Raw genomic sequence first — 22,413 nt, 5'->3', positions numbered from 1 at the left:
GTCAGAGTTAGGGCTAAGGTATGAATTGAGTTTTGGTTAGGGTTAGGTATGTGATGGTTAGGGTTAGGAAAAGGGTAAAGGTAAGGTTTAGGCTGTAGAATAGAAATGAATGGAAGTCAATAGAAAGTCCCCACAAAGATAGCAAAAACAAACATGTGTGTGTGTGTGTGTGTGTCTGTGTGTTTTATTATGGCATTAATATTGTTTTGTAGCTGTATGACATCTATAATAAAAGTTTGCTATAGACATAAATATACTTTTAATCGTGGTGTTAGCCAAGCAGGTGGATAAAAAAAGTAATTTTTTTTCATCAGACAAGGTGAATTTGCCCTTCATGATACTGTAGAGTTACTGGAGTTCTTAGCTCTAAGATCCATAGAATGGTGCATGCCTCCTATTCTCAAGTGTTGCTGCACACTGCTGGTTACCAGGATGAAAGAATGGCATATCACACTGTTGAACGTGTTGAGTTGTTAGCATTTACTGCTTACAACTCATGATATGTTCCTTTGAGATTCCGATGAGTTTTTGTAAATAATACAACAACATGTGGGATCATAACAGGTGTCTTTTACAGCTCTTCAACATTTTAGAGATAAATTGGTTGAACATTAACTTTCGAACTGAGGCAGCTACGGTAGGCAAGAGAGTGCCCACTAGATGGCGCCTTTCAAAGTAAAATCAAGCTGAAGTGACCAAGCTGTTTCAAAAGGGGTTTTCAGTCCATCTAAATAATAGAAAGTACAGTTTCCTTTATAAGAGCTGCATTGCCCTATAATACGAATAGTAGTAATTGCTAGTTCAATGTCAAGCTTCCAACAGCTAAAAAATATGTTTCTGTTTGTTGACTCTAAATGTTTTTGAAGTTCTGCCAAGGTCAGAGGTTTCACTTGAGCATGAGACCCAGTTATGAGCTGGCTTCGACCATTTCTTACATCAGTGCCCACATCATTTCAACATCTCAGACTCATAATCCTGTGACTTCCACTTCTGCTTCTGCTGTAACTTAGAAAAGATAATTCAATTTTTTCTCTTATCAATGTTTTTATTGAAACATTTATTTCTTAATGTATGGGTTTTGAGGTTTCAGAGACCAATGGAGGCATGTTTTTTAAGATTTAGCTGCGGAACTAATAAACCGTCAGAATGTACGAAACCAATTACAGTGCTTGTGGATTTAAAAAAAGGTGAAGAGTTGGCTCATTGAGTGGATTGAAATGAATAAATTCCAAATGTGCTCAAAATGTTTTTAAAATGTTTTCAAAATGCTTAAAAAGAAAGTCATGAGAAAAGAGGATGTTCTTTTTCTGCAGACTCAGACACTATTATGTGTGCAAAATATGTAATGTAGGCCGTTTACAATATGCTTGGGACTAAAAGCAAAAATCAACAAGACTGACAAAAACAGGATAATCCCAAAATCCAATTACATTTATTAACATGAGAATTCCAAGTTATAAGGTAATATTCCCAATGGAATGAAAAAAAAAAAAAGCATTTTTGCCCACTTAAAATATTTATAACTGGACAGATTAACAGATCAGATCTGGATATTCGAGAAGTGGAAGTAAAACGATGTGCTGCTTTCCTATTTATTTTTTTACAAACATTAATTTAAAGAGATTTAAATGCACTTATGTAAAGCTTCCAGAGCCATATACAGTGTTACTTTATTTGTAAAATAATAATAATAAAATAAAAGTATGTATTCTTTGCCTTCCACGTCTTTATTAGCTAGTTTTTTTGTGTGTCCAAGGAGACGTTGAATTGCTCAGCTGTAATATGGAAAAAATGTAACAATAAGGTCAAGGTTATGTATTTAACTTCAGGTACTTCAAGTTTGAAGTAGTGAAATGTTACTTAATCGGTTTTACCCATAAACGTGTCAGTTCAAAAGAAGTACTTCCAAACAGTTAATATGTTTCCCCTTGCATGCAATTACCTTGAACAGAATCAAATCTAATAAGATAGAAAGAGAATGCTGGTGTAAAAACTTAGTCACATCTGAGAATTTTGCAGGAAACCATCAACAACACAGATCTCACACGTCTCTCCACTCTCACGGTATTCACTGGGGAAACGCAGTGTTTTGCATGGAGGCCAAAACGGTCAGTTTTGGTCTCATCTGACCAGAACATCTTTCTTCCACATGATTGATCTCTCCCTTACATAGCACATGACCAAAGCAGAAAACAGAGCCTCTTATGGTTTTTATAACAACAGTCATGCTGTTTTTGCAACATTTCAAGGCCAGATTTAGGAGTGCGTGGACTTGCTCGAGTTTTTACTGACCGGGAAGATTGAGCACATCAACCTGTTCTAAGGACTTTACACTGCCTCCATGCAGCTCAGAGAATGGACTTTAAAATAGTGGAAAACAGCAACTTTATATTGCCCCCATGATAGTGCTTCCTTATTGTCTGTAAATTTCTGTATGTGTTCATCATTTAAAACACACACAAAAAAAACCCCACTGACCTTTGTATCATGGGAAAATGTTGCAGGGGTATGGATATTGTTAAAAGGCGCACGATGCTTCTCACATGACTAGATTATGGCTGCTTCACAGAGTGCATGTTCTCTGTAAACAAAGGATCATAAAAGCCTTCACCCTCAGTGCAAATACAGACAAGTGTCTGTTACCAGGAAACACCAGAGCTATTTTAAATCAGGTCTGTTTTGTTGGCAGAAGAGGCGCTGCAAATGAGAGCCACGTGGAAAGGCTACAGTGTAATAACTCATGTAAATGTCCGTTTTTGTTCCATGTTCTATCATTTTGCCCTCTTTGTGTGGAGACACTGTCTCTGCGATACCCTGGACGGCGGCTCAGCTGCTGCTTGGATACAACAAGAGTAATATTGATCTGTGTGCAGCACAGCGATACTGCTGCATCGCTGCAATCTGGAGAATAATGGGAAAAGTTAGTTTATTTCAGTAATTTAGTTTAAAAAACAAAAGTCAGTATACAGCTTCATTGCACACAGACTGTTATATTTCAAGAGTTTGTTTCTTTTAACTTTGGTGACCGCGGCTTATGAAAAAAATGATGATCTGTTCAGAAGATCAAAACATAAGCCTCATAAAAAATGGATTTTCCAGTCGGGCATTGATGTAACCAGCCTGTGGCACTTCTCAGTTGTTAAAGAAGTTATGACCTTCAGCTCGTCAGTCTCTCATCTTCCTCTTGGCAGTGCTCCTTAGATCCTAGGTTAGGCTAGTTTAGTAGCTAATCAGGCACAGACACATCATGGTCATTAACCCTTTTATTACCAGGGCATCAGTAAAAGACAAAATTTGGGTTAACTTTGTTGTTCTTGTTGTATTTCTGACCTTAAATTGTTATTGGGAATTCAGAAATTCACTCAAAGTGGTACTCTTGGAAAAGGTGAAAGAAGCAAGCATTTTGATCATTTCACATACATGATATCACAGTCAGCACAGGGCTGCTTTCATATAGTTTTGGTCATAAGATATTTACACCATGCTGTTAATTGTTTGGCAGTGCTAAAGTCCCAACTCCCACTGGAAAATGTAATTAGCATGAAAGCCTGTCAGCAAAGGAAAGCATGAAGTGCTCTAAGGTTCTCTGGTAGATCGCTGCTGTTGACTTGACTTGATAAAACACAGTTGAGCAAAACCAGCAGATGACACAGCTCTTAAAATCATCACAGGCAGTAGAAACTTCACACTGGACTTCATATAACTTGGATCATGTCTCTTTTTACTCTTTCTCCAGATTCATTATTTACAATTTACTTTAGTTTCAGTAAGGACTTATCACGGGTAACACGCTTCTTCCCCTTTTCTCGCGCCCTTCCCTCTACCCTATTTTTTCCTTCCACCCAATTTTCTATTAATATGCTTCATACGAGTTGGTCAGTGACTGTTAGCGGGTTTCTCATTGATTGTGTAGGTCGTGACATAATGTTCCTGTTCCCTTTGGTCTTATGACATATTCTACATTTCTGGTCAAGTGGATGTTGGGATTTGATCAGCTGCCGTGATCATTAAAAACCACCAGAAATAACCGAATTACATCTGTCATGAATTCATCCGAGATTCATTTTTGTATCCACACATGAACCTGTTGGTGCTGCTGTAAAGTTGCTGCAGTGGACATGAGCGCCTGCGCACACGGGAGGATTTATCCTGTGACTGACAGGCAGAGTTAAAAGACAACGGGTCGAGCTGCTTTATTTGCTGGATGGAGTTGGAAGTAGTCCTGTTCTCGGTGGTTAAATGATCACAACCCAGTTGCTCTCAGGTTCATCTCCAGATGCAACATACCTTTTTTTTTTTTTGCGTTTCTGCGTGTACGCTCCGCCCGCCAGCAGCACATGACGCTACAAGTTAATACCAGGGTCTGAGTTCGTGCTTGATCTGATGCAGGGCTTGAAGCTGAGCCCGCCCTCTCGGGTCTCGGTCTCCGCTTCTCCTGCTCCTCCAGAGCAGCTCAAACGGATCAGACGCGGAGCGGTTCACGACAGAGCCCTGGGGAACCGAGGCGAATAGAAACACTTTTTTTTTTTTTTTGTCTCTATGGTTCCTGTGATTAAACTGCGTCGCTCTGCGCCGGGGCTCGCCTCTCTGCGGGGAAGGTAAGAAGAAGAGGCCAGACCTAGAGAGCTGACGGTGAAGCCATCCGGATCTCAACAACATGCACACCGCAGACGGAGACCCGGACATGAGCGGCGGCACGGCTCGGACAGCACCAGCAGCCCCGACCTCACCGAGCCGCCCCCCCGGTGAGGGAGCAGTCAGTGTGCTGTGGTCGTTCGGGAAATGCCTCGCTGCTCTCCTCCCGGTTTACCTGGCCGGATATTACGGCTTCAGCATAAGCCTGGTGCTGCTCGGGCTGATGGTCTACATGGGATACAAGCACGGTCGGCAGGAGAAGGAGATGAGGCTCAAGTCTTCTATGTTCCTCCTGGAGAACGAGATGGAGTTCACCACTCAGAAGCTGCTCAGAGCCAGGAGGGATCTGCCTCCCTGGGTAAGGGGGAATCCTCCTCTGCAGCTTTCAACTCCGCATGGGAAGTTAATGTGCAGCTCGATCTGACCTTCATCGTTTATTACGGTTTTATGCCTTTAATTACATTCGCCACGATCACATATATAAAAACCACACTTTTACACACGTCATTTCCCCATAGTTTAGATATTCAGAGGCAGATTTTCCCTAGAGTTTTTTTTTTATACATATATATTTTCTCTCTCTGTGAACCAGCTTGTGATCATTTTATGCTCCAAAAACTGTATGAGCTAGGCAGTGATCAGGACCTCCATATCTGGCAAGATTGTAGAATAAACAGTGTAAGGGGTGTGTGTGTGTGTGCGTGTGTGTTTGTGTGTGTGTGTGCTGGTGTTTGTTAGGATGCTGTCAGCATAGATCTTATAAGAAGATAGAAGATATATGTGGTTAGTTGGTTTCCTGAGAAGGTCTCAGCTTAGTTTAACATGTTTAAAACCATTTTTCTACTGCAGATATGTCTATTTAAAGTAAATGTACGTAAAGGGAAATTTATTCATCAGTTGAATAACTTTGCGTAATTCACTCCTAACGTTAAAATCAGTCAGATAAACAGCTGCCTTTTATCTCAGCAGCCAATGAACGAGAGGCAGGGTCCACTCTCAAACTGTAATATATTTCATATTTCACTTCACAAAAGAGAGTACATATTTTGAAGAAAATCATTTGTTGTTTTTTTTTTACAAGTAATACTGTACATCATCCTGCACACATGACTCCCCCCGCAGTGAGACATGGTGGTGGCAGCACCATGCTGCGGGTAGGCTTTTCTACTGCATGGAAATTGATCAGAGTTGATAGGCGAAGCCAAAAGCAGGACAACACTGGAAGAAAATCTGTTAGAGTCTGCAAAAATACTTGATGCTGGGCTGGAGGTTCGTCTTCCAGCTAGTCTACGACCCTAAAAATATCACCAGCTACAATGAAATTGCATAGATCAAAGATATTTGTGTTTTACGATGCTCTAGTTAAAGTCCAGGCCTGGGTGTTTGTGGTTTGCAGATGCTCTGCATCCAGTGCTTTGCCTTGATGAATTTCCAACAGTTCATTTTGTAAATGGACTAACCTTGGGGGGTTCTCCCAAAGACATCCGTAAAGCTCCAAAGTATTGACCAAGGCGGCGTTGGTGAATATAAATCCATGCCGCACTTTCAGATTGTGAAGCCTTTTGATGATGTCATCATCAGATAAAATCACTCTAAAGTACACTGAAATCTTTGTCTGTAGCATAACTAAATGTATGTAACTCCCTGTATTTTACTCAGTTTCTATTGCTTTTCATCTACAGGTCAGTTTTCCAGATGTGGAGAAAGTGGAGTGGCTGAATAAGGTATGCTCCCTCTCTCCTTCGTCTGTTTCGCCCGTAGGCAGCTGTGTACTTTCCCTCTGTTTAAACACAGAGCTATCTGTGTGACTTTGGGCTGCTCCCGCTCCATCTGGCGTTGGAGGCAACCCCGATTCACTCGAGTAACTTCCCACAACAGCAGCATTAAGGGCTCGCATTTATTAATAAGGTAAAGTATGCACAAGTGGACTCTTAAGCGGTCTGCTGGTGCATGCCCAGTGTCCGGCGAGGATTATCCGCTCATGTAATTAAGAGGAAAGCGTTTCAGATCATATTGCAACTTCTTTGTCTCTGTCAGTGCAGTCACTTCGCATCAGCACAGGGCGAGCGTGAGTATGAATACTGATAACGGAGAGCGGTGATCTTGAGGGGAAATTGTAATGAAGTCTGCGACAGACGACCTGCTTGTAGGACAGACAGATGATGGGACTCATTTTTCAGCCAGCCTGCTTAACCACTCCAGTCTTCCTGATGTGTCAGCCAAGAGATCATTTGCACTTGTAGACATGCTGCCATGTATCTATTGGAGTTGACAGCTTATAGATAATTAGTGTGATGTCCCGCAGCGAGGATTTAACGCATGCACAGCGTATACATGGAATCTGAGCATACATTAATCCCAAAAATTGATGCAGATAAGGCATGTTTGATAATGATTTGGAATATTCTTTTTGCATCGCTTGGATGAGTGCTGGCGGCGTGACGAACGGCCGTATGCTCTGTTGTTGTGCAGATCCTACAGCAGGCCTGGCCCTTTGTTGGCCAGTATCTGGAGAAGCTGCTGGTAGGAACCATCGCTCCTGCCATCCGGGCCTCCAGCATCCATCTGCAGACTCTCAACTTCACTAAAGTCAACCTGGGAGAGAAGGTGAGTTCATGGGACAGATTGTATGGGAGCTTTTTATTAGTTTGCTTAGATTGTGTAGCATGTGAGATATTCTAATAATGTAGCTTGCAATTTATTCCATATTTTTACAGTCGATTTTTATAGGAACTTTTAAAAAAGTATTTCTTTTTACACTGCCATGAATGAGTCATTAACTATGTAGTATGCGCATTCATTAAAAGTACTTATGTGGGTAGAACTGTCTGTAGCCTAGGGGTTTATTTTCTTATAAATATGATCACAGCATAAAAACTAAACAACCCACAGCAAATGAAGTTATCTAAGGTTCCATGAATGTATTAGAAGAAAGGATTTTTTTTTTCTGCTAGTGTGCTCTATAGAAGGTTTTCAGTTTGCTTTAATTGAAGGCTGTCTTTGTGTTTCACAGGCTCTGAAGCTGGTTGGTGTAAAGGCTCACACAGAGAACGATAAAAGACAAGTTATGTTGGATTTGTACCTCAGGTAACCCAGCACAGCGTTCCTTAATCTGTCCTTTTAAGCACGGCTCCAGCTTTTCTGGTTTGAGACTAAAAGCCTCCTTGAAATAAAAATACCAAGAAGAAGTCTGTTTGTTTGTAACAGCAGATCTGTGTACTCACCACAAAGATAACAGCTCTGTCGTAACACCCGCAAGCTGCTTCCCCTTAGTTAAATATTTATCTTCACATTTGTCTCCTCTTTATAGCTACGCCGGTGATGTGGAAATAAATGTCGAAATTAAGAAGTATTTCTGCAAAGCCGGTGTGAAGGGAGTGCAGGTACAGTGGGAAGTCTTTTTTTTCTTTTTTTTTTTTTTTTTTTTGCACAAATTGAAAATTATCATTAGATTTAAAAGTGAGTTTTCAGCTGTGTTTTCTTCTGTAGCTCCACGGAAAGCTGCGTGTGATCCTGGAGCCCCTGATCGGAGACGTGCCTCTGGTCGGAGCTGTTACGATGTTCTTTATTCGCAGGCCTGTGAGTGTTTTCACCGTTTGCCCCCACTTTCATATCTGAGTAAGACATTTCTTAAAACTACTGTTCTCGTTCGCCTGCTAGAAGCTGGACATTAACTGGACTGGACTTACAAATCTGTTGGATATCCCCGGGCTCAAGTGAGTTTTTAAGACTTGTTCTTTGCATTTCTCTGTCTTTATCCATCTGAGTTGGACATTTACTCCAACAAACAGAAAAGTCAGAAATGAATTTGCTTTCTATGCGTCCGGTAGAAAATCGGAGATTAACAAAAGAGCGTAAGTGTACAGGAACAGGTTAGCTAATGGGCTCATAAAGTCATTTAGTGTCTGCTTTTACACTGTGTCCATAAATATGTAACATAATATGTCGGTTTGAACAGCCAAATATAAAAATGTACCTAAAATATAAGAAAACTAACTAGCAAAATGCATATATCATAAATACATGTATTATTCAAATATTCATTTGGATAGTATTGGTAATATTGCCCAATATTATTCATTTGCAGTGCCATGTCGGACACGATGATCATGGATGCAATAGCTTCCCACCTGGTTCTCCCCAACCGCCTCACTATCCCCCTAGTGGCTGACCTGCATGTGGCGCAGCTTCGCTCTCCTCTGCCAAGGGTAAGTCTCTTACATAGTGGGTTTCTCCAGATATCTGAAACCACAGTAGCTATATTTGTGTCATTTTCTTTCCGTGTGCACATGTTCCCATTAGGGAGTTGTTCGTATCCACCTGCTGGAAGCCGAGGACCTCACGGCCAAGGACACGGTCATCAAGGGGCTGATTGACGGGAAGTCGGACCCGTACGCCGTGCTGCGCGTGGGAACCCAGATCTTCACCTCACACCACGTGGACAGCAACCTGAACCCGCAGTGGAGGGAAATGTATGAGGTAAAGCAAATGCGACCAAAGCTCACCTTAGAAAAAAAAATAACAAAAAACAGAAAAATCCATGACAGAAGATCTGCGGGTTTTCTTTGGTATTATGAGCCCAGCAGCACCTCCTCCTTGTTTGTGTGCCAACAGCCCTGGCATACAAACAAGGTGTGTGGTGGCGCACACCTTGTTGATGTCTCTGCTTTGTCAAGGATTTAACTTAAGTCTCTTATAGTCGGTGCGCTCCTGTTGCCGCAAACAACGCTGTGAAGATTTTAATCGTCTTTCTTTGGCAACAGGAAGCGGCTGTTTTTGAGATAAGACGCTGCTTGTGCTCAGGGACGCGTTCTGAAATCTACATCCTGAATTATTCAGCTGTTTAGGCGCACCAGCGAAGTGTTCTTTACCATTGTGATTCTGTTTGCATTGCTTGTGTTTTATGCCATTTGCTGCTTTATCTATATTTATGTCTTTATTGGTTTGGTGTTTGTCCTTCGGTGTGTGCGAATGTGTGTGTGTGTGTGCGCGCGTGTGTGTGCGTGCGCGTCAGGTTATTGTCCATGAAGTACCTGGTCAGGAGTTGGAAGTGGAAGTGTTTGACAAAGACCCAGACCAGGATGACTTCCTGGGGAGGTAGCTTACTCATTCTCACTCATCCTCACTCTGTTTCGGTGTGCTCCTCATGTCACTTCCACAACTGCTTTTCGCTATTTCAGACCAGGCTTCTCTTAAAAAATAAGAGCTTATACTCTGTTTTTTTTTTTACTCTTTTTTTATATTTTAAAGATGTATTGATTTTCTGTTTATATTATTTTTGCTTGCATCTTTCTTCTAGGGCCAAGATTGATCTGGATATTGTGAAAAAGGCCAGAATCGTGGATGACGTAAGTATTTGCGCTTTTAGAAACGAAGCAGCGTCTCAGAATACAGTTATTAGCTTTGTCTTGCTCTGAAAAGAAATATCTGAGTCAGACTGCAGTAATCCCGTCATCATGTGACACTGGAGACACCATGTGCCTCCTTGTGATCTCACCACCTGCAGGCTTTTTGCAGGACGTAGAAAGCGCCCGAATCAGCCTCCTGAGAGAAATGTGTGTTTAGTGAGCCTTCTGACTCTTTCCTGCAGTGGTTCAATCTGAGGGACGTCGGTTCTGGCAGCGTTCACCTGCGGCTGGAGTGGCTCTCTCTGCTGTCCTCTGCTGACAGACTGAGCGAGGTGAAGCCACACTGCACTGTTTTTTTTTTTTTATATATAGAAACTGAGTTTAAAAAATACCGTAATATTTATATATATATATTTTTTTATCAGGTTATTCAGAAGAACCAGAACTTGACAGCAAAGACAGCTGATCCCCCGTCTGCGGCCATCCTCGCCGTCTATCTTGACCAGGCGTACGAGCTGCCTGTGAGCCATCGCTGTCACTACTTCATGCCGTGAGCCGAAACTTTGAATCTCTGAATCCGATTTGCTTAAAATGTTGCAGATGAGGAAAGGTAACAAGGATCCAAGCCCAATGGTGCAGATTTCTGTTCAGGACACAACTAAAGAAAGCAAGGTAAACCTTTAAAAGTACAGTATCTTTTAAAATGGTTTTATATCAATTTATCTTTCACACATTTAGTCACATTACAACTTATTTCATTATGTTTTATATGTGAATTTGAATGAAAGACCAACGGAAAGTATTGCACAGTTGTGAAGCGGAAGGAAAATCCTGTTCAGTCTTCAAATCGTTTGATAAAAACTGACACGCCACATAGCCTTGAGGAGTTTGCACCAGTGGTAAAACAAAGTGGTCATGGCAGCATCACGCTGTGGGGATGTTTTTCCACATGGACAGGAAACTTAAATATGGGGAAATCCTGGAAGAAAACCCGTTAAAAGCTTCAAAAGACTCGATGCCGAGGTGGATGTTCAGCGTCCAGCTGGACGGCTGCCATAAACGTACGGCCGGCTCTAGAATGGAGTGAATTAAAGTAATGTCATGTTGGCCCAGTCAAAACCCAGACCTCTTGATCAACCAGTGTTTCCGTAAATGATTAATTCAATGGGGCTGAATACAGAAGCACACCACCATTTTTTTTTATTCTTTGATTTTAAAAGCATTTTCTATATGTTTTACAATTCTACACTATCTAAATCAAATCCTAAGTTTGTGGTGGTAACGCGACAAAATGTGAAAAATGTGTGAGAAGAATACTTTTGTGATGCTTTGTAACCATTGTTAGTACGCTGGACCAATTTTTGAGCTTAATGGATGTCCGCTTCACACCACTGCAGACCTGCTACGGGACGAACAGCCCTGTTTGGGAGGATGCTTTCACTTTCTTCATTCAGGATCCTCGCAAACAAGATATTGACATCCAGGTAAGTCCTTTTTACATATATGCAGTGCATTTCTTGCTTCCTCTGATCCACTAACTGCACTCTTATCCCTTAAACTCTGATAAATCGTCCTCTGGTAATATGTTTCAGGTGAAGGACGATGACCGCGCGTCGTCCTTGGGCAGCTTGACAATTCCTCTGAACCGCCTCCTGGAAAGCAATGAGCTCACCTTGGACCAGTGGTTCCAACTGGAAAATTCGGATTCAGCCAGCCGCCTCTACGCCAAAATTGTTCTGAGGGTTTGTATTTCTCCCGTTTTTTTGCCTGTGCACAAAATAAAAGGCAAATGTAACAGGAAGACCAAAACCAAATTGGTTGAAAATATCAAATTAACCATCTTTTATTGGCAGAAATGAAATCCAATTTGGACAGAAATACATGATTATGCCGTAGATTAAGTAGAAAAACAAAACAAAACAGGGACTTCATTTAATTGAATATGCACTAACAAACCCACTTCAGCCTTGTCTTTTTTTATTATTCTTTTGCTCAACCAAGCCTCCCTCTGTTCCCTGATAGATTTTGTGGCTGACTGATGACGCCTCGCCCACAACTCCGTCTCCACCCCCTTCAGGCTCGGGATCCGGACTGGGTCAGGGAGACGTCGCATCGAACCAGAACCCTGCAGGTTCCGGCGGGTTAACTAAGCCTCAGCCATCGCGACCACAGAACACCACCCCTGACCCAGAGTTTGGAACCGAGGTAAACATAAACCGTTTTCTCAAGATGGGGTAAGTGGAGTGCTCTCGCAGACTGGTGTAAGAGAGAAATGTTGTTGCTCTGATGCATTCAGGGAGTGTTACGAATCCATCTGGTGGAGGCCCAAAACCTGATAGCCAAGGACAACTTCATGGGGGGCATGGTGAAAGGAAAGAGTGACCCCTACGTCAAGATCCGTGTCGCTGGTATAACTTTCCGCAGCCACACCATCAAAGAGAATCTCAATCCTGTCTGGAATGAACTTTATGAGGTTTTTTTTTTTTATAACATTTTGCTTGAAAAATCAGTTATTTTGTTGATTTAATAAAATCGTAACGCTCTGAGTGTCATTTTTGTGTGCTTAGGTGATTTTGACCCAGCTTCCAGGTCAAGAGGTCCAGTTTGAGCTGTTTGATAAGGACCTTGATCAGGATGACTTCCTTGGACGGTAAACTGTCGCTTTTATTTATGAGTTTTAACTAAATGTATGGAAATGGAGAGCAAACTTTTGATTGAATGCTGTGCTTGCAGGTTCAAGCTTAACCTAAGAGACATCATAAGTGCCCAGTTCATTGACACGGTGTGTGAAATTAATCTGATAGATTTAACCCATGTTATCATCTATATCTACAGTTTACATAAAAATATTATAGTGTATTGAACTTTTTAACATTTTGTTTTGTGGCAGTATATTTTATGTATTTTACTTTAAGTGATAGACCAACACAAGGTAGCCCACAATTATAAAGTGAAAGAAAACACACACACACACGCACACACACACACACACACACACACACACACACACACACACACACACACACACACACACACACACACACACACACACACACCCACACACACATGGTTTTTAACAAGTTTTACAAAAAACTGTGTACACATGAAATGTTTGGCTTAAAAAAAAGCTTTGAAAATCTGACACAGCTCTTTTCAGTGTATCATCTGAAATAGGAAAAAAATATGGCAAGACTGTAAACCTACGTGTCTATCCACCTAAAATGACAGGCCTTGAAAAGCAGAGCATTAATCTAAGAAGCAGCCAGAAGGCCCACGGTTTTTCTGGAGGAGCGTCTGAAGGAGTGCTAAGTAGTGACTCTTTCGCAAGTCAAATGAGACAAAAATGTAGCTTTTTGGCCTAGTTAGCAAACCCCATCTGTGGAGAACAGACACAAAGTAGCGTACGATTGGGAATTAGAGGGAATAGCATGAATGGTTTTTTTATCCAGCCATCCATTGTCTATACTCGCTGATCAATGCAGCGAGGCTGGTGGCTATCGTCAGCGGTTATTTCTGTAGAAACATTCAAGCAAAGCTACAATGAAATGGAATAGATAAAAGCATATTTATATGTTCGAGTGGTCCAGTCAAAATTAAGACCTAAATCTACAATCTGTTGAAAGACTTAAAAATTGATCTTAACAAACACTCACCATGCAGTTTTTAGATGAGCACTGCTGTGTATCCTTCTCTTTCCTCTTTACAATTATGCACCGTTCTGCGTTGGTCCGTCACATAATATCTCCCAGAAACCTTATGAGACAAAAAAAAATGGGGTGGCATTAATACTTTGCAACGCACTTCTGATCATACCACATTGACTTTGTTCGATTGTTTTTCTAGTGGTACACTCTTAATGATGTAAAATCAGGTCGAGTTCACCTGGTGATGGAGTGGCTGCCCAGAGTGACTGAGCTACCGAGACTGGAGCAGGTAAGATATGTACTTAATACCTCTTTTTCTCATGATGTCCAATGTCTTACGACGTAATACTGCAGTGTCTAGATGTTGCAGCCTGATTGAGATCTATCCACACAAACTCTTCTCTAAAGGAACATCTATGAAATACTGACATATGCAGTCACTTATTCTTTTAAGTGGTTTTCACTTTGACGTTAAATATTTTTGTTGCAATTTTATTTGTCCAAAAAAAAAAGAAGCCACAATTTGTTATTTATGATTGATTTGTAAAGCCAATAAAAAGTTTAAGACACCCCAGGGGGTGAATACCGCACTGCACAAAAGCACTATATTTTGGTTATCATTGCACCAGCTCTATAACAACCACGAACCGAAGAGGATTTTGGTTTCCACTGCAAAGAAAAAACAAAAACATTTAACCCACAGGAAGGAGCTCAGTTTATGGTGTGGTAGTTTCAAAAGATGTACAGGATATAAATAAAGGGAAGATAGTGAACTTCTATTTTAGGGTTCTTTACATCGATTTTCGATCTCAACGTCCCTCTGTTCACAGCCAGTATGCAGCAAACTTTAGCCACTAACAGTGACATCCTTTTCCTTTCTTTGCAGGTACTGCAGTATCAGTCCCAACAGTCATACCAAAACAAGGTTGTGCCATCTGCGGCTGTGTTGTTTGTGTACGTGGAGCGTGCCCACGGCCTGCCGGTGAGATCGTAGCCCCTGGGGGGTTTGTTCTTCGTTAAAGTGTTGATGCATTGCATAAAACTCAGAAACTCAGCTGCAGGTTACTTTAAACCCTTTAAAAACGTTTGTGCGGTTTCAGTTGAAGAAGAATGGAAAGGAGCCAAAGGCTGGAGTAGAGGTCACCCTTAAGAATGTTTCATACAAAACCAAGGTAGTTACATTTAGTTTGAGCAAACTGTGTAGCGCAAACACAACGGACAGCTGTAAATGTTTCCTTTGGTTCTTCTCACAGGTCTGCGAGAGATCCACATCTCCTCGATGGGATGAGGCGTTTCACTTTTTGGTTCGCGACCCGAGAGATGAAACGCTCACAGTGAAGGTGAGAGAAAATGCTAATGGGTCATGATGGCCGTATTTGATGATGTTTCACAAAGACATATTCAAAGTTTGATGTCTTTTCACTTTTTTTTTATTCATAGCTTTCTCACAGCTGGGGTCAGACTCTTGGGTCCCTGACTGTCCTTCTGAGGGAGGTGCTGTCAGAGCCAGGCTTGGTGCTGGACCAATGGTTCAATCTGGATGGAGCACTGCCAGAGAGTCAGATACTCCTGAGAGTCACTCTCAAGGTACCACAGAAACGTCTTTCTTAGCTGCTCTCATCTTAAAAACAACCTGTGCAACCTATTAGGAACTAAACAGGTTGCTAGTTATACGATAGCGATTTGAGTGGATTGATTTAATTATTGAAGAATTTGGAGAACAGCCAAAGCCTGCGCTTTTCTGCTCAGAGAAACTAAGCAGGGTTAGCAGTGGTTTGTACGTGGGAAACCACAACTGAACACCATTTGCTATAAACCTTTTAGAGCTTGAGGAACTCTTGCGCTTCCTCTTCCCTTTTACTTTCCACTGTTATACCCGAAAGGATAATTCTGTTCTATTTCAAAATTGCATTAAGAATATTGGCCCTATCCGAAGAATTAATTGTTGTCAGGTAATCAATATTAATTGGCCTCACCAATGCTTACGTGACAATGCAGCTAAAATATGGAGAATTATTTTGTGAAAATTACTGCACACTTAAAGAACTGGTGCTGGGCACAGATTTGTTTCTATAGTTCATGTCAAACTGTGACTTTTGAAAGTAGAACTAGGTTCAGCACAACACTGGAGCCAAACTAGTGGAAATCTGTTGCAAATGACTTTGAATTTTGTTTTTATTCACAGTTTACACTCAGTTGCAGTTGTTTGAGTACCACGGTAAATGCTTCTTGTGTTCGCTATCTGTGTCATGGTTAGCCCCATCTTGACGTAGCACCAGCAGTGTGTTATTTGTCTAATAACAGTCTTCCTGTAAATACCCCCAACGTAATGAATGTGATTACAGAGCTATGCGTTGGAGCCTGATTATCTATTTTCCCGCTTATAGCTAATGTCTTACAACTAATGTCCTTTATAAATATAGCTTACTGTCAAAGGCATTGAGTCATCCCTGCAAATAACTGAAATCAAATATTTCAGTCACTTCAGGGGACACAGGTGGATAAATTCCAGCATTTATGTTGACTGCTTCTAAACGTATTTGTCAAGGAACAGATAGCTCTCAAATATCAACTAAGCATTCCACTTAGTTTGTGGCGTTGCAAGGGAGGGAAGCAATTGGAAAGCAGCTCAGTCATGAAGTGGTAGTCTATGTAAAAAGAGTGGAGTCAGAAGATACTGCGTCAGTAGCTACAGACCTCCAAGCGTCATGCGGCCTTCAGATTGGCTCAAAAACGGCGTCTGTAGCAGTTTTTCCCCAACCCTGGTCCTCAAACCACACCAACCTGCATGTTAGATGTTCCCCTGCTTCAACACACCCTATTCAAGATGATTGCAATTCAGCAAAACCCTGTCAATCAGCCGTCAATTTACATCATGTGTGCTGAAGCAGGAAAATGCCTAACTTGGAGGACAGTGTGTCTTGAGGACCAGGGTTGAAAAACTCTGTAGAGCTTCATGGAATGGGTTTCCATGGCCTGGTAGCTAGAAGCAAGACTTGTATCACCAAGTGCAACACAAAGCAACAGAAGTAATGATGTAAAGGACGCTGTCAAAGGACATAGGGCAGTGGCGACGTAGTCTCACTGATTGAATCCAGTCTGGGTTTGGCAGTTGTCAGAAGAACACCACTTGCTTGACTGCATTGTATCAGGTGAAATCAATTAGAGCGTCTCAGCATAGAAACAGGCAGCTGTGGAATAGTTGTGGGACGTCCCGGTTCCTGCTCCAACATGAATGTGCAACAGTGCACGCAGCCAGCTCATTAAAGATCAGTGAGCTTGGTGCGAAAGAACTCAACTGATCTTGACCCCTCAGAACATCTTGTTTATTGATTAAGAGTGGGATGTCTCTCAATGTATTGGATGTATGTGTGTGGAGGGAGATGAGTGGATACTTTTGGCAACATGGTGTAGTTTGTAGATTTATTAGGACCCATCGAGGAATCCCCGCCATTAAGTATAGATACTAAATTTGTTTTCCTTTTCTTAGAAATTCCCCTAGTGCCCAATTCTTTTTATGTGTAGCTAACTATAAAATCTTCAAATTTTAAATAAAGTGGAATGTATATGTGGATGGATCTCAATCTGATTGGGTTTAGGCTGAATTGTACTCCATAGGATTGGATAAAAATTGGACCTGTTTTTTTTATTGTAAAGTGCATTTGGGTGACATTGTCTGACAGTTAGTGTCTTTTTAAATAAACTCAATTGAACAAAACTTGAATCTTGATTTTTTTTTTCCTTATGATTATTTTGCAGATATTGGACACCCAATTAGCAGTCTGTCGTGGCACACCTGGAGCAGCTGGAGAAGGAGGTGTAGAGCAATTCATGCCCAGATGGGATCCTTCCCATCTTGACCTGAAGCACAGAAGTGGATTTTCCATGTACGTCAAACATAGTTTTTCTCTTCATATTTGTCCCAAACCTTGCTTGAAGACGGTGTTTTTCATAACTTAGACACAGGACTGTGTAACATGCACAGCATGTTTGCTTTCTTAAAAAATGCTTAGCAGAAATGATGGATTTGTGTCTTTTTGTCCACAGCGTCGCGGATAACGGAAACTCAGCCGGCCAAGTGAAGCTCACCATCGGCTACTCTGCAGACGAAAACAGGCTTTTCATCATTGTTCACTCCTGCAGGTTTTATACCATTTTATTAACTTTTTTTTATCAGATTTCTCCTTTGGAAGAGCTAGTTGCAGAAAAGAATGGGATCTCTGTACATCCGCAGAGCCCTGGCAGCCTGCTCCAAGGACGGTGCCGACCCTTACGTTTCTTTTGTCCTGCTGCCTGACAAGAAGGCCACAACCAAGAGACGAACCGCCACAAAGAAGAGGGACCTCAACCCAGAGTTCAATGAGAGGTGAGACAAATGGCAAAAAGAAAAAAAAAATAATGGTGGTACAGCTAGAAGTGACATTTGCATTCTATTGCTGTCACTCTTGCAGGTTTGACTTTGATTTTACTCTGGAGGAGTCAATGCAGAAAAGACTGGATTTATCTGTGAAGCACAGCGGCTCCTTCATGAGCCGAGAGAAGGAGCTCATTGGCAAGGTACTTTTGATCAGCTCGCATTCAGAACTGCAGTTTGGTATAAGTTCTTTTTACTTTTACCAACATGATTATTTTTGCTTTCCCCCCTCCCCTCAGTTACAGGTGGATTTGGACCAAATTGATCTCAAGGCTGGTGTCACACAATGGTAAAAAAAGACAGATGTTTTACTAATAACTAGTAATATATTATTTAAGTTAACAAATGTTGCATAAAATCACTTGTGTTGCTTCTGGGAATATAAACTTGCATTTTCTTTTTTCTTTTTTTCAGGTATGATCTAGTAGCAGAAAGCAGCACCTAGAAGAATCCAGTTTCTGGTACTATTTAACATAAGCCTTGTGTTGCTTCTGTGATCTGTGATTTGTGCATTTGTAATTCAGCTTAAATGAAATATTACACCGTCACTGCAACAAAAAAGAGAACATTTGTGTCACGGAAACACAAACCATCAGTATTTATTGGAAGAAAAATTACACAGAGCTCATTACTCTCAAGCCATTGAATTTACAGAATCTTTTCTGCATGAGCAGATAATTTCACCTGTCGGATATTTGACAAAGATGCAACCGTGTTGCATGACAAACCTGTGGTATATGTGCTTTAGGACATGCACCCATGCTCTTTGCGTTTATTTTTTTATTTTTTTCAAATGCCTTAAGCTGTGGCAAAACTGTGTCGTTGATTTACAATTTTCAACACACCGGAGAATGTTCCTTAAATGTTATATTTTTCAGTCTTAAAGTTATTCCAAATATTACTTTGTTTATGTATGTTTATATTATTGCCTTAAGTATTACAAAACTGTGCACAATTTGTCTGTGTTTATGTGTTTAACATGAAGTTTTATATGTCCTATATGTGACTTTTCTAAAGCAGAGTATTACAAACCTTTTCGTTCTCTCCTAAAACAAAGGTGCAATGCTGTAAGCTGAGTCTAAATCACTGTGCTTTTAGAAAGACCTACCTTTACAGAGTGGTGGTGTTACAGCAACCAATGCTTCTTTGTGTGTAAGTGTTTGGTGTATCGATGCTTTCAGTGAAACTAGAATTTTTCAAGCTGCGCAAATAAAGACCATGCTTATGTTCACCACTGTTTATAAATGACACAAAGAGGTAATTTGTGGAGCAGGAAAGAAAATTATTGTACTTTCTCTGAACTGTGCAGCTGTGCTCCAGCTAGCATACTTGGAACATATCGTTGTGCATTTGCTAAATTTGTTGATTAAAGTTTGCACTCATGAATCAAAGCCCTTCAGTTCTTTTTTTCCAACTCAGAACACATTAATATGCTTTATAAAACTGTTAATAGGGAACAAATTGTTTGCATTTGTCCTAAAATTAAATTACACACAGTGGGGAATGTTTATTTTCTTTTAGGTGATTAAAACAATTAGGTACACTATTTAAGGTTATCAAAGTGAACTGATACATTATAAAATATTTTTGAAAACCATGTACCGTTTTCTTGCATTTTCACAAACCGAAAAATTGTCTAAGTAATGAGGAAATTAAATAAAAATGTATTTGGTTTGTTTTCGTGCCATACTCCTGCTTGGCCACAAGATGGAAGCGAAGTGCTGGTTAGACCTTTAACTTCTACATCCAGCTGTACTTTCAACGGCTGGGCTTCAAGTGCCTACAGATGTGAAAACGATTGAATGCCTGACGCCTCTTCAGCCAATGGGAGCAAGAGTAGTCTTTGCGGGGGCGGGGAAAACAAGAAACCCAGCCCTCTGAGTGGATGCGACGCGAACAGCTTAATCAGGATCACACAACAATAATGAATGGAAACGCAGCGTAGCCAAGAAAAGTTGAGCAGCTTGAAAAACTTACTGTCGGCCAGTAAAGGACACTTTATCTACCGCTTTGAGGAAGAAGTTGCTTTTTTGGAGTGATGGATTGGCCGGTTGAATCTGATATTTCACTTTGGAAAAGAAAGCTGCGTTTTTGTGGGAAGTTTTGAATTGTTTTTGTTGTTTTTTATCGCTAGCTTGACGAACGGTAAATGGCACTTATTGGGACAGTGATAGGAAACTACCGCGTTGTGAGTCGAGTTTTACTCGCGAAAGAAGTGGATTATGTGGAGAAAGCCGTAAAGAAAGCTGGAGAATTTGGGGGAGATATTTAGCCTCACTGTGGATTATCACCAACAGAGAGATAAAAAGAAGAAGAAAGCTGAGAAGTTTGGACGTTTCACGTTGACAGGAGGGTAAAATGGGTAACGTGGAGAGTGTTGACGGCCAGTCGGAGATGAAGCATCACATCATGCCTCTGAAGGTGCCCATGCCTGACCCCACCGAGCTGGAGGAGAAGTTTGCCATTGTTTTGGTAAGTCAGAATGAACCCGGGCTATTTATTTTTTTATATCGTACGGTCTTCCCTAGTTATTATTTTGACTACATCTGCTGAGCCACTCCTCGCTCGCAGTGTGTGAGTGGTGCATCCTTTAGAAGTTAATCATTGCGGATTTCTTAACTAGCTTAAAGTGTGTTTGTGTTTACGCATCAGCGTCTTTATGGCCCATCATTAAATGAACAGACTTGTGCTGTCCCGCCCCTCACTTTTTGCCTGCTGCCCCCACCTTCCCCTCCTTTTCCTCTCCTGCGGTTCTTTTGTCTCCCCCCAAAAAAAAAGTCAGAAAACGGAGCCTTGTAGCTGAAACGGCAACTGCAGCCCGCTGGGAGCAGGCTGAGGGACATTCTCAACACTGCGAGCAGAGGGGGGGGGGAATTACTGTAAATCCTTGATGGAGAACATCAAGGCCTTTGTTTGGTTTAGTTTTCTCGCTGAAGGCAGGCAAAGCATCTGAGAGCAACATTTTCTGAATTCCCCCAAAACTCCCACACCCGAGGAGTTTCTCCCCTCCCCTTTTTCCTCCTTCACTCCACATCAGGCTGCTGCTGCTGCTGCTGCTGCCTCCTCTGAGTGCTTTCGTATAATTATCACACACAGAAGCCACTTCTATCACTTTTCAACACAGTGAGGATGACAGATTGAGACAGTCACATTAGGCCAAAGAAACGACACTGTCCGGGGCTTTTTCTCGTCTGATCTTTATTACTCATTATAGAAGGGAGTTTTGAAAGCTTGATATCTCACAGCTTTGTGTTTCCTCATTTGTATGGTGCAATTGGGTTAGCAACTGCTACGGCTACACATTTCTGTCTGAAATGTTCTGTGGGAATTGCACTTGCAACTTTTGTATTTGAACTTAAAACGGTCAGTGGGAGTTTTTTCGGGGATAAAACCCCCGATGCTTTTAGCTGCAACATCCATCAGCCATGATTTTTTTTTTTTGCCTTTTCTGTTAGTTTCTTTTATTCTGAACTTCAGTCGGCTTATTCAGATTATGAAAGTAAAATTAATATCTGTCTTGGTGTTAAAAGCTTATTTTTATAAATGGTATTTGCCTGCTTAATTCATTGCTTTTATTTATTTTCTGATCTTGTGTGTGGGGGGGGAAAAGCAGTCTTTTTTTTCCAACTCCTCTTCAAACAGGTGGGTTGAAGTCATTTATTCAAGCGTTTGTGTCACAAGAGTTAAAGCTGGCTCGCGTGACAAACGTCTTCAAGCATCATTGTCTGCCTGGAAAGTCAGTAAGCAGTCATACTGAAACCCTCGAGTTCAGAATAGACCATTTAAATCTGTCATTTTGGGTCGTTTTAATAAATTGCCCTTGACTCACTGACAAAACAACAACACTTTAATTTTTTTCTTTACTATTTATTTATTTTTTTTAAGATTTAATTGGCTCTAGTGGCCTTTATTTGAGATTGGTTGAACAGGAAAGTGGATAATGAGAGAGAGAAAGGGAAGACATGTGACAAGGGTCATCAGGCCAGGACTCGAACCTGTGTCGACCGCATCAAGGGCGAAGGCCTCCATATTTTTGGGTTGTGCTTTACCCCTGTGCCACCACAGCCTCTTTGCAAAAAAACCAAAACAAAACAACAACAACAACAACAAAAAATGCCTCGAATGAGTTGATGCTTTTTTTCTCCCCCTCCTTTGCTTTTGAATCTCGGAAACAGATCTTCATGTGGTCTTCTGTTGTCCAGTAGGATGTCGTTGTCAAACCACATTGTTCCCAGACCTATGATTAACCTGTATTCTAGGTCTTTTTTTGTTTTTCCTTCCAGACACAAACCTTAACAATATAAGTTTACAGTTCCAGTGTCTTCCCCATGCAGAGACAACGCCCCCCTCCCCCCCCCCGGGTGTTTATTTG

The 22,413-nt window shown here is 41.2% G+C and overlaps 2 protein-coding genes across 7 annotated transcripts in view; both read left to right on the top strand.

The window, feature by feature from the left end:
* Nucleotides 1–3,968: 3,968 nt before the first annotated feature.
* esyt1a (extended synaptotagmin-like protein 1a) lies at nucleotides 3,969–19,432 on the top strand. The gene is made up of 31 exons (XM_015011931.2): nucleotides 3,969–4,993; nucleotides 6,318–6,359; nucleotides 7,108–7,242; nucleotides 7,649–7,722; nucleotides 7,946–8,018; nucleotides 8,125–8,214; nucleotides 8,296–8,351; nucleotides 8,723–8,843; nucleotides 8,938–9,114; nucleotides 9,650–9,732; nucleotides 9,935–9,983; nucleotides 10,226–10,315; nucleotides 10,409–10,504; nucleotides 10,584–10,655; nucleotides 11,381–11,467; nucleotides 11,576–11,725; nucleotides 12,006–12,188; nucleotides 12,280–12,456; nucleotides 12,551–12,633; nucleotides 12,717–12,765; nucleotides 13,827–13,916; nucleotides 14,514–14,609; nucleotides 14,728–14,799; nucleotides 14,881–14,967; nucleotides 15,068–15,214; nucleotides 17,387–17,514; nucleotides 17,675–17,770; nucleotides 17,862–17,993; nucleotides 18,079–18,184; nucleotides 18,281–18,330; nucleotides 18,456–19,432. Exons 1-31 carry the CDS (start codon nucleotides 4,658–4,660, stop codon nucleotides 18,484–18,486), a joined length of 3,258 nt encoding a protein of 1,085 aa, XP_014867417.2. The 5' UTR covers nucleotides 3,969–4,657; the 3' UTR covers nucleotides 18,487–19,432.
* Nucleotides 19,433–19,861: 429 nt separating this feature from the next.
* fmnl3 (formin-like 3) overlaps nucleotides 19,862–22,413 on the top strand; it is a 38,704-nt gene continuing 36,152 nt past the window's right edge. For 2 of the 6 annotated variants that reach the window (XR_015763832.1, XM_088007365.1), the window contains exon 1: nucleotides 19,862–20,513. Coding sequence is in view for 5 of the 6 variants with exons in the window: in XM_088007365.1 (XP_087863491.1) it covers nucleotides 20,400–20,513 (114 nt within the window). In the remaining variant the exon portion in view is untranslated. The remainder of the gene's footprint in view (nucleotides 20,514–22,413) is intronic. The other 4 variants (XM_088007364.1, XM_088007368.1, XM_088007366.1 and 1 more) reach the window with 4 other exon arrangements.

The sequence above is a fragment of the Poecilia mexicana genome, unplaced genomic scaffold, assembly GCF_051168715.1.
Source record: "Poecilia mexicana isolate PSO_F unplaced genomic scaffold, ASM5116871v1 scaffold_7, whole genome shotgun sequence".
In the NCBI taxonomy this organism is placed as follows: domain Eukaryota; kingdom Metazoa; phylum Chordata; class Actinopteri; order Cyprinodontiformes; family Poeciliidae; genus Poecilia; species Poecilia mexicana.
The sequence above is the reverse complement of the archived record's forward strand: the minus strand, read 5'-3'. Positions and strand labels throughout refer to the sequence as shown.

What these genes read in the sequence shown, in the direction of transcription:
- esyt1a (XM_015011931.2), top strand. Translation starts at nt 4,658, where the DNA reads ATGCACACCGCAGACGGAGACCCGGACATGAGCGGCGGCACGGCTCGG. An exon ending in AGGCCAGAATCGTGGATGAC is followed by an intron (nt 9,984 to 10,225) that starts GTAAGTATTTGC and finishes TCTTTCCTGCAG; the next exon opens with TGGTTCAATCTGAGGGACGT. An exon ending in CAGGATGACTTCCTTGGACG is followed by an intron (nt 12,634 to 12,716) that starts GTAAACTGTCGC and finishes CTGTGCTTGCAG; the next exon opens with GTTCAAGCTTAACCTAAGAG.